The following is a 16,628-nucleotide window of genomic DNA, read 5'->3' on the forward strand; positions in this document are numbered from 1 at the left end:
CTCTCTCTCTCTCTCCCCTTTCCTCTCTGAAATCAATATATATATATATATATATATATTCTTGATTAAAGTATTACATATGTATCCTTTTCCCCTGATTGACACCCCCAATAAAAATATATTTTAAAAAATAAAGTAACACATTTTCCAAAAGAAGTATAAGAGAAAAGAGAACAACGAAAATAATAAAATATGGCTTACAGAGGAATTAGGGAAAAATAGAAAACTTTATTTTATGATTCCTCAACAGAAAAAATCATTTACATATTGTCAACATTGTTTTATATATTTAGTTAAACAATGGTTTCAAATGTGGGTAAATACGTCTTTAGCTGCAAGATTTCAGAGACAGGCTGTGCTTTTCCTTGATAGAAATCTAGCCCAGTAAGAAGTTCCACATCTCGGACCCGGACAACATGAGCTTTCAACCTTTCTTCAATCCAAACAGCTTCTGGTTTATGTTCCTAAAAAGGAGAAACAAAAGACCATTTTTCATGGGGCATATTTTTTAATTAATAGAAAGATCTCTCATTACTTAGAAGTTGTGCTTTTTCCTGTGATTTTTGTTTTGGTTTTTAAAAATGTTGGTGTAATTGACATACAATATTCTATTAGTTTCAAGTGTACAACATAATTCGATATTTGTTCCTGTGGTTGTTATTGCCTTAAATCTTAATTTGATACAGCTAAATTTTGTATATTAAACTAAAAAGATCAACAGTACAAAGTATATTACAGCAAATACAGACCACCACAAAGTCATCAAACTTAGCCATTTTATATCCACTTCGGATGTACATTTTAAAAAATGAAATATTACAGACAGTTAAGTCCCCAATGAAGTTAATATTACAGATGAACTTAAGTCTACTCTGAACTTATTATTTTGTGAGTCATTGTGAAGCCAGTAGGTGCATATCAATATACAATATATACTACTGATTTATGGGTTTTCAAATTTACATAAGTAATATAAGTGGTATTTGATAATTACTTTTTCATTCAACATTGTTTATAATCTATTCATAATGATATATCTATATCTAGTTAAATCATCTGTTTTCAGCTGTGTTTTTTAAAAGCACAGTTTATTTCTTATTGCCATATTAATAGTATTTTGGGCATTATAAATGCCCAATAATAATGCTGTAATAAGTGACTTGGCACATGCCTCCTGAGTTCAAGAACATGAGTTTCTAGCATATATAAATAAAATTTCTGGGTCAAGAGTCCATGAAACTTTAACTTTACCATATATAAGCCTAGCACAAAGTGTTTATACCAATTTGCACTTCCATTGGCAGTAGGTGCTACCTCTGTTTCCCATCATCCTCCCCAAACTATGGTGTGAAATAGGATTTTATCCCTGCACTATTGCAGGTTGGTATCTTTTCAGTTATTTCCTGGCTATTTGACTTTTAATGGGTTTTTTACTATGCAAAAGTAAGTTCAGTAATTTAGAGTCATGGATTTCTATGAAATCCCAAATTCTTTATTTATTCATTTTCTAATATTCATATCATATTGGTAATTTTCAGTTAAAATTTTTCAAGTTAGAAAGCCTTAAATTTTGTGTAATTAGATGAGTGTGTCTTAATAACTCTCACTTGACTTTAGCACAGTGGCATACTTGTTTTTTAAATATGCATGCTCAAAATAGGCAGCTATTATTTGAGCCAGAGGGAGTGTAAGAGGAAATTACTTTTTGTTCCTAACCACTAAAGCATTTCTCTATGTGAGATTCATAATATGTTAATTTTTTAAAATAAATATGCAGTATACCAATTAAAGTTCCTATTTCCAATGGGATTCTAATTCATTCTTTTTTTTCCTGCCTTTACTATTTCACATTTCAGTAGCATTTAATATTTTTTATTACTATTTTTTTTCTTTTTTTGTGTGTTAATCCTCACCCAAGGATATTTGATTTTTAGAGAGAGTAACATGGAGAGGGAGAAACAGAGAGAAACATAATTTGAGAGAGATACATCAATTGGTTGCCTTCTGCATGCACCCCACCAGGGCTGGGGAACCTGCAACCAAGGTATGTGACCTTGGCCAGAATCGAATCAGGACTCTTCAGTCTGCGGGCTGATGCTCTATCCCCTGAGCCTAACCAGCTAGGGTGATTACTTTTTTCATAAAGTTTTCTCCCACTGAGTTTACATTACTCTTCTCTCTCCTGGCTCATTTGGTACCCATCCAACTAAATGTTTACTGAACATCTGACAGTCTGCCCTCTTTTAAAATTGCAATTAAATGGTCTTAAAATATAACACAAAGCTTTACCTTGCAGAGGTGATACTCAAGCTCTTTGATACCAGAGAGTTCAATAGCACCAACCAATCTGAAGAGACCCAGCTTTAGGCACTGCCAGAGGAAGTATTGGCTGATTTGGACTTATTACTGGTACGGTTTGCATATGTACTGTACTTTTGCAGCGATTTGATTATACAGGGTTTTTACCTATATACAATTTTACTTCATGCTGACTTTAGAATGTTAACTTCATAACTAGAAGTGATTTCTTGTTAATGGCCACAATTTGCTTATTATTTATTGAGAAATCTTAGGATTTTATATGAAATATCTAATTTAATCCTCAACAGTTTCATAAGGGAGCTGATTTTTTTTAATACAGTTGAGGAAAATGACATTCAGTTATTTACCCAAAGAGGCCAAGTAAATAACTGAACCCAGGATTTTCAATTCTAAAACTTGTTCACTTTATTCTATCCTACTCATATATCCTCTTAGACTTCCAATCTGAAGACCATCAAGAACAAATTCATCCTTCCCAAAACAACTGATGGTCTTATATATATCCTGGCCAGTCATGCCTCAATTTTAGTCAGTTTTGACTCTCATCTTGCCTTTCTCTTCCCTCATACCTAATTCACAGCCACATCTTATTAACTTCACAATTTCTCTTACAATAATAACTTAGTGTAAGTTCACTTGGTACTTATCATGTCTCATAAGCATCTTTATAGATTTTATATACTTATTACTATAATGCAACTTCCTCAACATTTTGGAAAATGTCCAATTCATTAGTGATGATGTCCTACTCAATAGAAAGGACGTCCTATTAATATGAGATCACTTCTACTTTGGATGATCAGGGAAAGTTTTGATCATTTGTACTTTACCTTGGAGTATAAGTAAAAAATTTTAGAAGATGGGAAATAAAAGGGCATTCTAGAGGAGAGAAGAGCATGAGCAGTGCTGTTGAGGTAGGGAAACCCAAGATCCATTAAAGTTAAGGACTTTGGTTGGCCCAGAACTTGGGTCAGCAAGGGTCAACTGAAGGTAAATGTATACAGGTTGGGAGATTTGTGTTTGTTTATTCTTTTATTTGAGGTAGATGGAGTTTGGGTATAAGAAAGTATGGTACATGATAATAAAAAACTAAATTTTAAGTAAGTTGGTAGTGGTGCACAGAGATGAAGAGAAGGAGGAAGAACAAAAGACAATGAAGCCACTTCAGATTGATTTTCAGAAGGTGATAAGGGCCTAGACCAGGGATAGCAAATAGTTCCTTTTTTGCACACCTATTCTAATCAGTCCATAATGGCTAACTAGAACCCCTGTGATAAACAACAATCTACTCCTCCTTCAGGGATAAAGGGGACCACCCTCTTTCTATCAGTAACCCATGTCTGCCACTGGGAGAGGAAGTGAAGACTAATGGCTTACTCTTATATCAACTAAATAAAACTCTGACAAGAAAAATAGGAAGAGATTCTACACTAGACTCTATCTAGTCTATATATAGACTATATCTCCCGAGAGCATCATGTTTGGAAACTCTTTCTTACTCTAGGACTATGAGTGACCCAATGTGTAGCCTCTAACCTTTGCCTTCTATCTTTAGTCAGTAAAAGGCCACACAAAACACTCAAGTTCAAATTCTATCTTCAAGGTCTTGTTAAAATGTCACCTGCCCTATCAGGAAGTATTTTTCCTTTGAAATGTTATAGCAATTTGGTCAGTACCACTGTGTGCCACTGATCTCTTCTTCTATTTGGCTAGGCTTCTAAGTGCTAGACAATGAGCCTTTTGATAGAATTCATGTCTGATGTATCTGTGTGTCTCCCATAGTACATAGGATAGTGAAGACAGTTATGTGGGGAACACCTAAAAGAACAGAGATGAATCCTAATCTGGCCTAAGACCTAAGCTTTAATTTCCAGTCTCTACTAACCTATGAGATTTCCATGTGAATGTCTGTTTCTACAAACTGGACATGCCTGAACTTAATTATTCTATCTACCTGCCCAAATAGTTCTCATTCCTAATTCCCCTCTTTCTTTTTCATAATTATCTACATTTAAAATCTCTGATTCATCTTTAAGTCTCTCTTGCTTTCCCTTTGGCTCTTGCATCCAGTAAAAGAGCAAATCCTCTCCATTCTCCACTCCCTTCTTGAAAGATTCTTCCTAATCCTTTCAGTCTGTTCAAGTTCTGCCCATCCTTCAGGGCCCATCCCTACTCTCGCCGCATTTTATGTTACCCTTATTGATCACTCCAGCCAAATGTGTTTTGAATTTGAAACACTACATCCTTATTTGGCAATTAATTCTAACTTTGTGACATCTCTTACTTTTTAATTTGAAAAATAATCCGTCTATTATCGACTGGCCCATTTACATGTCTATATTTCATTTATATTTATTTATATTTCATTTATGTATCTCATTTACATATCAAAGTTATTTGTGAATTTCTTCAGGGAGGAAACATTGTATTCCTCCTTTGTGCATTCTAAAAAGTTTATATTACAATACTGTGCACTTAATAGGTGCTCAGTATAATTGTTGAATAACTGCAGTAAAACACAATTATCAGGATACATATTTTTTCTACAAAGAACAAATATGCACTTAACAAAAGGAAGATAAACAATCCAATCAAAAATGGGCAATGGACCTAATTAGACACTTTTCGAAAGTGGACATACAGAAGGCCAAGAGACATATGAAAACATGCTTGAAGTCACTAATCATCCAAGAGATACAAATCTAGACAACAATGAGGTACCATCTCACACCTGTCAGAATGGCTATCATCAACAAATCAACAAATGACAAGTGCTGGAGAGGATGTGGAGAAAAAGGAACCCTCATGCACTGTGGATGGGAATGCAGACTGATGCAGCCATTGTGAAAAAACAGTATGGAGTTTCCTCAAAAAGTTAAAAATGGAACTCCCATTTGACCCAGTAATCCCACTTCTAGGAATATATCCCAAGAAACTAGAAACACCAATCAGAAAAGACATATGCACCCCTATGTTCAGAGCAGCATAATTTACAATAGCTAAGATTTGGAAACAGCCTAAGTGCCCATCAGCAGATGAGTGGATTATAAAACTGTGGTACATCTACACAATGGAATACTATGCTGCGTTAAAAAAGAAGGAACTCTTACCATTTGCAACAGCATGGATGGAACTGGAGAGCATTATGCTAAGTGAAATAAGCCAGTCAGAGAAAGATAAATACCAAATGATCTCACTCATTTGTGGGATATAATGAACAACATAAACTGATGAACAAAAATAGAGCCAGAGACATAGAAGCATCAAACAAACCACCCAACCTAAGAGGGAACATGGCGGTGGGGGAGTTTGGTGTAAGAGATCAACCAAAGGACTTGTATGCATGCATATGAGCATAACCAATGGACACAGACAGTAGCGGGGTGAGGGCATGTGTAGAGGGAGTGTGGGAGCAGCTGGGGAGAAGTCAATGGGGGAAAAAGGAGACTTATATAATACTTTAAACAATAAAGACTTTAAATTAAAAAAATAACATATATGCAAGTTGCAATAATTATCCTATATAATAAAAGGGTAATATGCAAATAGACCAAACGGCAGAACAACCGAACAACCAATCAAAGTGTAATATGCTAATAATATGCTAAGGCTGCTCAACCGCTCACTATGACGTGCACTGACCACCAGGGGGCAGATAGTCAACCAGTCACTATGACTTGCACTGACCACCAGGGGGCAGATGCTCCAACCGATAAGTTAGCTTGCTGCTGGGGTCTGGCCGATCAGGACTGAGCAAGATGGGCCGGACACGCCCTGGAGCTTTCCCGCTGTCCTTCCCTAGCCACAGTCGTGCACCGGTGGGGTTCCTTAGCCTGGCTTGAGCCTTCTCGCAATCCGGGACCCCTCGGGGGATGTTGGAGAGCTGGTTTCAGCCCAATCCCACAGGCCACTTCCCTTAGGAGGGCACCAGATGCAGGGCTCATGGCTGGCAAGCGCAGCTGCAGGCCGATTGGGACTGACTGGGCACAAGCCCGTGGCAGGCAGCGGCAGGTAGGAGCTGCAGGCAGCATTGGACTGTGGGTTTTGGCCCGATCCCTACAGACCATCCAGAGGGACCCCACCAATGCTCGAATTTGTGCACCGGGCCTCTAATTTATACATAATTTGCCTTGATCCAGAAAGATTTTATGGTGGACTAATACATGATATTTGAAAAGGAATGTTACTTGAATTAAGTTATTTTGTATATTTATATTTTTATATATGTATATTTAATTTCAGATCTCATGTTTCAAGTTGATGAAGTTTTTATATTTACACATTCATTCAAGAAACATTAATCTAGTGCCAACTTTGGGACAGAACCTTCAAGTTTGTGTTCAGAATCAAAATATTAATAAGACACCCCCCTTTCCCTTATTAGTGAGTATGAATAAAGTGTAAGTACATAAAATATGCATATATAAACACATGTTCATGTAGGCACATACATGTTTAAATTGTAATTAATTACATAAAGACCAATAGTCTAAGGAAAAGTTTTTAAGTTAGATATTTTTCATACACCTCCACCCAGAAACACCTAACAGAATATACTGTAGTCAGAGCCACTTTTATGAGAGTCCAGATGAGCTCTGACAGATTGTTTCCTTAGGTCCCAGGGACTCTCCCGCTGCATACTCACCGGGCAGCTCTCCACGTTAGTAGGTCGGTGAGGAATGACAAAGGATAGGACGTCCAGCCACCCAGGGCAGGTGTCGGGGGTGTAGCTCTTATTTTTACAACTAGTCAGCACCACAAAGTAGTGTGTTGGGATGGGAACACTGCTGTTGACGTATCTAAAAACATAATTGAAAAGATTTGATATCATACATTTACTTCTAAAGATTATAAACGCCTTGATATATATTTTAAAGAAATGCCAAAGTAAAAAGAAAGTAAATGACTAGAAAGTACAAAAGCACACCATGTACTTTTGGGTGGCAATGAGCAGAACAGAGATCTATTGAAGTCCATTATGGGGAAACATTAAACTACAAAGAAAAGTAGAGCATGATATCATGCCTCCTGTGTTTCCTAGTTTTGTTGACTTTGTACTTCATAGTGACATTGTCTAAAAGCAGAGGCTGAGAAAGAAGCCCAGAGTAGACTCCAACTCTAGCTATGCACTCCCACTGGATGTCTGGATGTGTTCTAATCCTCCAGCATTCCATGCCTTACTAAGTTTCCTCAACTTCACAGTGTAGACATGGGGATAAATCCATACAACTGATATGACATTCTTTCATTTTCAGATAAAAACCATGAAAGTGCTTTTGAAAGTTTTAAGTGCAAAATAAAGTTAAGCTAGTATGAGTCCTCTAAAAGCAATATGAGTTGGTGTAAGTAGTAACATATGATTGTGACTTAGAATTTCTGCATGGACTCAGCACTACCCTGGCTTCGTATTCTGGCTTTTCCACTTACCAGTTGTGGAACGTAGGCAAGTTATTTATTTTTTCTGTGCTTCAGTTTCCTCATCTCTAAATGGGGGCTAATGGAATCTAACAAAGGATGTTTTGTGGACTAAATGAAATATATGTGAGTGCTTAGAAAACACCTAGCGGGTAGCAAAGTGCTATCCAACTGTCTGCAGAATTATGAAATGGTGTAATATACAATGGATAAACACTGAAATAAGGACAAGGCAAACAAAACACCAAGGGGCCACATACTGAGTAGTCATATATGTTACTTTATCAGAAGGTACAGGTAGAAATCATTGCTTTACTTACATGATCTAGGCTTAGACAATACAATTGTTTAGTTTGGCCTTTTATACATTTTGATAATAAAGAGAAATAATGGATGAAACTTTTAAATCTCTCTATTCCTCTGCGCTGCATTCAAAGGTAATTCTTAGCAACCTATTATGACCAGGTTTAGTACAAAAATGTAGTGAAGTAGGACTAGCTTTCAACATGAAGCTTACACCCTCTCCTGGAAGATACTTTTATGAGTCATCTACTATTGGACAATATTATGAATTGTCACTACTTGCTTTTTTCTTTTTTTTATTGCTGGACTGGTTCTATATTTATCAGCAGTACAGTGTCTTCCCCATCTCAACCTTTACAAAATTACACTTATTCCTTTGCCCATTAGTTCAGAATTTTTACAAATATAATTTTGCTAAACTTTTCCTAGACTTCATTATTTCTTTGCCCATTAGTTTAAATTTTTGCCATATAAAATTTTTGCTAAATATTTAGATAGACTAGTTAAAAACAGTCAACAATGACGTTTTTATGTAAATATACTATGTAATGTTTAGAATACTGAGCTTTTATTTAAAATATTGAGACTTCCCTTCATGATGCTCAATTGCTAAATCAAAAAGTCCACTTGGTTTCAAATTACTTACTCTGTAATTTCACTTGGATCATCAAAATGACCATCATAATTATAATCAAATACTGGTCCACTAACAACATTTACTCCATTTCTTTCCTTGGCATGTTCTAGAAGAAGAACACTGTGGAAGTAATCCCATATTTCTAAAAATAAAAAAAATAAGGTGTTAAAAATATCTACCTCTATTGAACATGCAAATATTTTCTATTACAGACATGTACTTTAAGTAGCATCAAGTTCTGCTTCAATAATTATCAACGCTAATTGGGTAATTCTGCAAAATAATCCATGCAACAAAAATAAACAGCCACACCTGGCTGGTGCAGCTCAGTGGTTGAGGTCACGGTTCGTCTCTGAGTCAGGGCATATGCCTGGGTTGCAGACTCAGTCCCCAGTAGGGGGCATGCAGGAGGCAGCAGCTGATCAATGATTCTCTCTCATCATTGATGTTTCTATATTTCTACCTCTCCCTTCCTCTCTGAAACCAATGAAAGTATATTAAAATGAATAAATACATAAATAGCCACATTGATAAAAAGCCTTTTGTTGTGAATGTAGTGCAGTCTTGAATTACTATAAAATATGTCTCCAAATTTCTCCTCAGGGCTGAGTTGCTTTGGAGACAGTGAATATTAAAAAAAAAAAAAAAAAAAAGGTCAGAATAAACATATAGCCTTATGACTCTAAGGACAAATACCTTTTATTTACTTATGGTGAGTGTCAGTAAAATGTTGTCTTGTGAATAGTTCTTCACAGTTAAGTTAGGATAAAAAAAATTATCAAAATTCTGCCCTTGGCTGGTTTTGCTCAGTGGATAGAGCATTGGCCTTCGGACTGAAGGGTCCCAGGTTCGATTCTAATCAAGGGCACATGCCGGGGTTGCAGGCTGGATCCCCAGTGTGGGGCGTGCAGGAGGCAGCCAATCAGGCTGGATCCCCAGTGCGGGGCGTGCAGGAGGCAGCCAATCAATGATTCTCTCTCACCATTGATGTTTCTATCTCTCTCTCCCTCTCCCTTCCTCTTTGAAATCAATAAAAATATATTTTTAAAAAAATATCAAAATTTTAACAAGTCACCTAAAGGTGAAGTAAGTTAAAAAGAAATTATGTCAGAGAGCCTCTTGTTCCTATATTTAAAACATTAAAATGAGATGACTCAGTATCAGGAACAAATTTCAATAAAAGATGTTTAGTTTGTAACGTTAAAGAGCCACTTCAGTATTTTTAAGTTAATAATCTAAACATATACTTACTTTGGAATGCTTCATACATAGGGACCAAATTACTTGTAATTAAGGCATCATATTGACTATCAGATGTTCTATTGTATGCTGCAAAACAAATTAATTGTATTAAATCTAGCTACAGGAGAAAATATGACATACTACATAATAGGCAAATTACTATTACATACTAATGTAAATTAGCAGTACTAACAAAAATACTAAGTATTCTCCGATAGGGGCCATCACTAATGCATGCAGTTTTAGGCACTTGATACCAACCTTCCTGTATTTGTGAATCTGATAGCTAGGAAAATAGAATCTTTGTAGATGCAATCAAGGGTCTTAAGATGAAATTATCCTGGATTTAGAGTGGGCTCTAAATCCAGTGACTCAAATCCTATAAAGAGGGAAAGGTTGAGAAAAGGGGAGACTCAGGGAGAAGGCCATGGGAAGCCGAGGTAGAGATCAGAGGGATGCAACTATAAGCCAAGCAACACCTGAAGCCCCTGGAAGCTGGAAGAGGTAAAGAATTCTCCTCTCTCTATTCTCTCCTTCAGAGGGCACATGGCCCTGCTGACACCGTGACTTTGGACCTCTGGCCTCCAGAACTGTGAGAGCAGGCATTTCGGTTGTTTCAAGGCCACCAACTCTCTTACCGCAGCTCTAGGAAACTAGTATAATGCCAATATGAATGCATAGTTATTGAATGTGCACAAAACAATAATGCTAAAGAACTCTTCCCAAATAAAATTTTCTTTAAAAGTGAGTTTTAACTCAGTGAGGACTGCCGATGACACTCCAAATGGTTGGCTCTGAGGACTCATGGATTCGTGCTGAGGACGCCAGCATGGTGAGCGCTGGGTATGTGCTCTGGAGCCCCCCTCCCTGCCTGCCAGCTGAACCACTGAGCTAAGTGCTATGTGCCTCTGTTTCATTTGTCTCGTGGTATCTATCCATGGAAGTACTGTGAGGGCTAAAAAAAATGCAAGCCTATACATACATGTGTATTACAATACTTTTTATATTTAAACTACCTTTGGGTGTTGGAAGTAAAACTGAAATGAAAGGCCAGTGGGTGGGTACCAAAGAACAAGGAAAATACAAGTTGTTGGTTGACTTCACGTGCTGTTCACGGTCCTCAGATCCCCTATAAGGCTCTTCTACTTTTAAACTAAGCCCTGAAAGTTGGGAGGGCGATATAGCATTACCCCCATTTTCAGAGAGGAAAAAATAAAACCCCACAAGAATTAGCTTATTGTGGCATTTTTAACAGAATTTATAGTGAAGAGTTAGAAGAAAGTTTCACTTTATCCTTAATATTTTTAAGACAAACTGTGTAGTTACAATTTCATTCCCTTGTTGAGGCAAATATATAGGTACCAACCAACATCCCATGGCTTAACAGATACAATTTTATATGCCAATTTAAAAAACATTTATTAATAAATTGCTCAAGTCTTTTAATGTTTATCCTAGGGTTTGCATAAATTCAGTAGCTCTAATTGTCTCTAGATATTTTAATAAGATATATCAATTTACTTATCCTGATTCTGTGTTAGAAGTTTACATTGTAATGCTACTTGCTGTCATTAATCCTTTTCCCTCCAACTATGAATTTCAAAATCTTAAAATTATAGATCTCTGCATTGATCTCTTTGGTCATGGCTTCAGAAAAATGAAGCCAGCCTTAGCCGGTTTGGCTCAGTGGACAGAGCATTGACCTGCAGACTGAAGGGTTCTGGATTCAATTCCAGTCAAGGACACACACCTAGGTTGCAGGCTCAATCCCTCGCCCTGGTCAGGGTGTGTGTGGTAGGCAACCAATCCATGTGTCTCTCTCACCTCAATGTTTCTCTCTCTGTCTCTCCCTCTCCTTTTCACTCCCTCTAAAAATAAAAAAAAATATCCTCGGGTGAGGATTAATAACAACAACAAAAAAGAAAAGTGAAGCCAAATAGCAGGAGTAAACCCATTCCCAGAAGCTGAAATGGTTGAAAATCTCATAGGTGAATTAATTAAAATAACATTTCCTGCTGAGCAGGGAAGAGAGGTGAGTTTTAGAAAAATCACACTGGTTTTTGCATGTTCCCAAAAGAGATGCTTTCTAAAAAAACAAACAAACAAACAAACAAAACTTCAAGTTCATTCTGCTGCTCAATCCACAGTTTGAAATTGTTGGCTATACAGCATGAGTGAGTGAGAGGCCTGAATTCCAGCCGGATTTCTTTTCAGGGGCACAGCTGCATCCTCGATACGGTCCTTAGCTTGGGCAGCAGCCAGAAAAAATGTTTTTTCAGACGCTTGTTTCCCTCTCCAAAGAATCTTCAGTTTTAAAATTAAACTTAAACCTGCCGAACTTTCTGAACATCTGGGCCAGATTAGAGCTCATGTGTGGTTCCCGCTGCAAAATTTATTAGTCTTTATTATAGCTGTTGCCCTGCTTCGGGCCAGTCCACAACCACTGGAAGCCTCCTGGGCAGCTGCTGCAGCCCAAGCAGATAGTTTCGCTGGCGAGTATATGTTTAAGGCACAAGCCCACATCCAGCTGATGAGGGCTTTCTAAGCTGCTGCTCTAAAAAAGAGTTATACTAACCCGGAGGATAGAGGAAGCCGTGGGTGATATTCTTGTGTGGTAAATAGAAGGAACATTTTTGGCTCTCAGAAGGAGCAACCCTGACATCAGCCCGCAGACAGTCTGGGACAGTGGGAGGAAGAGGTGATGTGTCTCCCTGTTGAAAGAGAGAAAAGAAAAAAAAAAATTACGCCCACAGCTGTGGCTCACCATCACCTTATATGGTTTGTAACTTCCCTAGAATGTTTTTCATTTAACCTTTTTCCTATTTTCTTAGTGAATCAGGTCTACGCAAGCAATGAAAATGGATGTCTTCAGCAATGTTTTCTTCTGTGGTTCCCTTCTGGCGAGGGACACCAGGAGGGCAAATCAAATACACCTTGGAAAGGAATACTTGTGGTATAAAACCTGAATTGAGAGCAGAGGAATAATGGGAGCTACTGCTAAAAAACAAAATCCTTTTCAGGATCTAACTTTAGGGGGGTGATATATGTTGTACTTGCAAATAAAAATTGAAAATAAAATATAAACTTTAAGAAAATACATATTGAACTAAGGATATTATTCTTCCATTGGGCAAGAACGTCTATGAACCTAAGATTAATTCACAGAAGCTGTAAGTGGTCTAAACATACTTATTTGGGGATTTCAATAAATTTTAGTTATGCTTTGTTCATCATGAAATATAAAAATTTTTTAAATAATTTTCTTTGTAACTCTAATACCATAATGTATTCCACTAGTAAGCATCTTATAAATATGCTAACACCAATATTTAAGGTAACATAGTATGAAGTTATTATTATATTTTGATTAGCATATAATCATGAGTAAGTAAACACTTTGCTATTCATTTATTTTTTCCAGAGATTTTTGACTTATATGCCCTCAAATGCCTATAATGTATATATTTCTTAACAAATTTTATAATTTATAAAAATAATTTTAAATTATGATATCCTTCTTCTATTTACTGCTTTGACTAAAAGCAAAAATTAGCTCTGGAGTCTAAAATTCAGTAATCATTTTGTCAAACATTCGCAATGAATACCTTAAGCTTACACAATGTTATAAGTCAATTATATCTCAATAAAGCTGAGAGAAAAAAAACACAGATCAATTCACTAAGGAAAAGGCAACATACACTGTGTGCTATAATCATAGACAGAAAATACCATGAGGAGATACAGAATAGGTAGGACATGAAGATACGTCTGGGGAAAGCCAAACAAAGAATGGACCTCTTAACATGGTGCAGTTGGAATACACGATATGGCCCTGGCCACTGTGGCTTAGTTCATTGAGCATCATCCCATGTCACGGGTTCAATTCCTGGTCAGGGTACATGCCCAGGTTGCGGGTACATGCCCATTCTCAGTAGGGGGCATCCAGGAGGCAGTAGATCAATGTTTCTCTCTCCCCCTTCTTCCCTTTCTCTCTCTAAAATCAATGAAAACATATTTTTTTAAAAACCACCATAGTGGAGTGAGTAGACTTCTCCACTTGACTGAATACACTTTTCTTTGCTCCCTTCTGAAATCCTATTAAAAGGACAGTAATGGTAAAGGTGTGTAACGGATGACAAGAAGCTTTCAGATAAATATATTTGTTTACAATTGTATCCTGACTTAGACCAGTAAACACCTACAAATAAACGTCTATGGTTGAGGAAAGCACAAAGAAGTAGATTCCTACTACAGAACCTCAAGGTAGAACTCGATGTCTCTTTAAGACAAGGGATGTGTATAGGGATGTAAAGAAGAGGATAGGTTGAAAGTCCGTAGAGCTAAACAGAATCTTCACTCACAGGAGAGGCTGAACCAAAGGAGTAATCAGACTAAAGGACACCCCAGAGAGCAGGTGCACCATCCTAAAAGCAATGGAATTAAATAAAAATCTATATACTAAATGATAAGATTCCCCCCAGTCTCCCTGTCCCTATGTAGCCTGCCAATCCTACACCATGGGTTAGATTAAAAGTGTCCCTTTTTGGCCTTACCTGGTTTGACTCAGTGGCTAGAGTCAGCCTGTGGACTAAAGGGTCCCAGGTTCAATTCTGGCCAAGGGCATATGCCTGGGTTGTGGGCTTGATCCCCCCTCCCCCAAGTAGGGGGCATGCAGAAGGCAGTCAATTAATGATTCTTTCTCATCATTGATGTTTCTATCTCTCTACCTCTCTCCATCTCTCTCCCTTCCTGAAATCAATAAAAAAATATATATTTTTAAAAGTATCCCTTTTTGGAAAACACACCATCCTAAAAGGCAGATTAGATACTGACAATTGGGAGTTCTTGACACATAGTCTGATTTTTATCCAGATCAACCTATAGCAAATCCTATCAGCTGGCAAGCCCAGCTATGCAGCTTAGTGCCTCACCATCCTACCTAATAAAGTGGGAATATGCAAATTGACCATCATGCCATCACAAAGATGGCAGCACCCACAGTGGAGGTGGGGTTTCTGTAACACAAGATGGCTGCGCCCACAGCAGAGGCTGAGTTCCTGTAACAAGCCTTAATGAACAATCAGCAGGGACCTGAGGCTGTGTGGCACTGGGCCAGGCAGGAACCTGGGGCTGCGCCCCCTGCCCGGTGGGGCTTGACAGGGGACCTCAGGCCGCTCCCCCTGCCCCGGTGCCAGGTCAAGGGGACCTGAGGCTGTGCCCCCCCACATGGCAGAGCTTGATGGGGGACCTGAGGCTACGCCCCCCCCCCACCCAGTGGGGCTTGACAAAGATGGGGCCGGCCGGGTCTGGATCTCACCCAATGGGGCGGGTGAGCCAGCTGGGTTTGGGTCTCGCACGATTTTGAGGTGCCATGGGTGGGTTGGGACTTGACTCTGGGTCTCGCAACATGCCCCAGACTCTGACAGGAGAAAAATTTTCATATACATTTTACTAATTTTCTTTCATCTCTGACACTTCTATTATAGAGAAAGGGCAAATAGCAATATTAAAATATTTCCTCTAATTAATCCCCTTTTAATGTGCGTGAATTTTGTGCACTGGGCCACTAGTTAAAATATGAGCTGATAGCCAGGGACCACCAGACATTTTGTGGGGGTGGCTAGCTCCTCAGAGAGGTGAGAGTATTTATAGCATCCACATAGAAGAAGCAGAAAGCAATAGAAAAGGATAGAGATCACAGAAAGAGCTCTTGGGATTTAGAACTATGACAGCAGAAATAAAATATTCCAGAAAATCTGTAAGATTAAGTTGCTAATGTCACTCAAAAAGTTGAATTAAAGATGAGAAATAGAAAAAAGTAGGGAACATGTGAAAACATTAGATCAGTCCAGAAAGTCCACTGTCCTAGTAATTTTGAAAAAGGAGTTATTTCTAAAATTCTAAAGCTAAACCATAAATTAAGCATATAGATAGAATAAGAACCTTTTGAGACACACAAAGTCTCAATAATGTATCTTCTCTTCTTTTCTCAGGAAGCTGCTGAGTAAAATAAGAAGTAAACCAAGAAATATGAAGATATTTGTGTTAGAGGCAGTGGATTATCTCTCACCATTCATTTCACTCTCCTGGTGGCAGACACCAAAAAGCTAAAAACATTTGTTTATATTCTTTCAAAAAAAAATCCATCACAGCAAACAGTTCTGAATGGCTAAGTTTCTCTGGTTGGCATAAATGGAGACACAAAGATGCTGTGAAATGGGAGAACCAGGACTATTGATCGCTGACTGAGTTAGCCCCACAGACTCCAGAACATTGTGAGTTGATGTTTCCTACCACACATCTTTATCGTTTTACGCTAACACCTCATATGCTTAAGTTTTATTTGAAGAAATGCACAATTGAGAAATGCATCCATTGATGCATTTTCCATAATGTGAAGAAAATGAAATGGCTGTCTTCAACAGTTAAAATTATGAAAATGTTAAGGAAGGAAGTTGATTATAATTTTCCATGAGACTGCAACTGTGAAAGTTGGGCTCAAAATGTTTACTATTTTCTCAAAGTGGCATAGATTTTGGATTGGGGGAAATGGACTAGGATGATATTGGCCAGAAAGTACTGCAAAAGCGTTACATGTTCTGTGCTAACTGAAAATCTTACATACCAGACTTGAACTCCTAAATATAATAAGTGCATCAAGACTAAGAAAGACAGGATGTGGCCTCCTTTGCAAAGGTAAGCTTAGGTA

The 16,628-nt window shown here is 37.8% G+C and overlaps 1 protein-coding gene across 1 annotated transcript in view; it reads right to left on the reverse strand.

Moving 5' to 3' along the window:
* Positions 1-247: 247 nt before the first annotated feature.
* The window catches only part of ENPP3 (ectonucleotide pyrophosphatase/phosphodiesterase 3), an 82,054-nt gene continuing 65,673 nt past the window's right edge, over positions 248-16,628 (reverse strand). Inside the window, exons 21-25 of the mRNA XM_014451919.2 lie at positions 12,495-12,630; positions 9,929-10,006; positions 8,687-8,819; positions 6,968-7,121; positions 248-464 (exon numbers count right to left, since the gene is read on the reverse strand). Of these exons, the coding sequence (XP_014307405.1) occupies positions 294-464; positions 6,968-7,121; positions 8,687-8,819; positions 9,929-10,006; positions 12,495-12,630 (672 nt within the window). The 3' untranslated portion in view covers positions 248-293. The remainder of the gene's footprint in view (positions 465-6,967; positions 7,122-8,686; positions 8,820-9,928; positions 10,007-12,494; positions 12,631-16,628) is intronic.

This window comes from Myotis lucifugus, unplaced genomic scaffold (assembly GCF_000147115.1).
Source record: "Myotis lucifugus unplaced genomic scaffold, Myoluc2.0 scaffold_11, whole genome shotgun sequence".
In the NCBI taxonomy this organism is placed as follows: Eukaryota; Metazoa; Chordata; class Mammalia; order Chiroptera; family Vespertilionidae; genus Myotis; species Myotis lucifugus.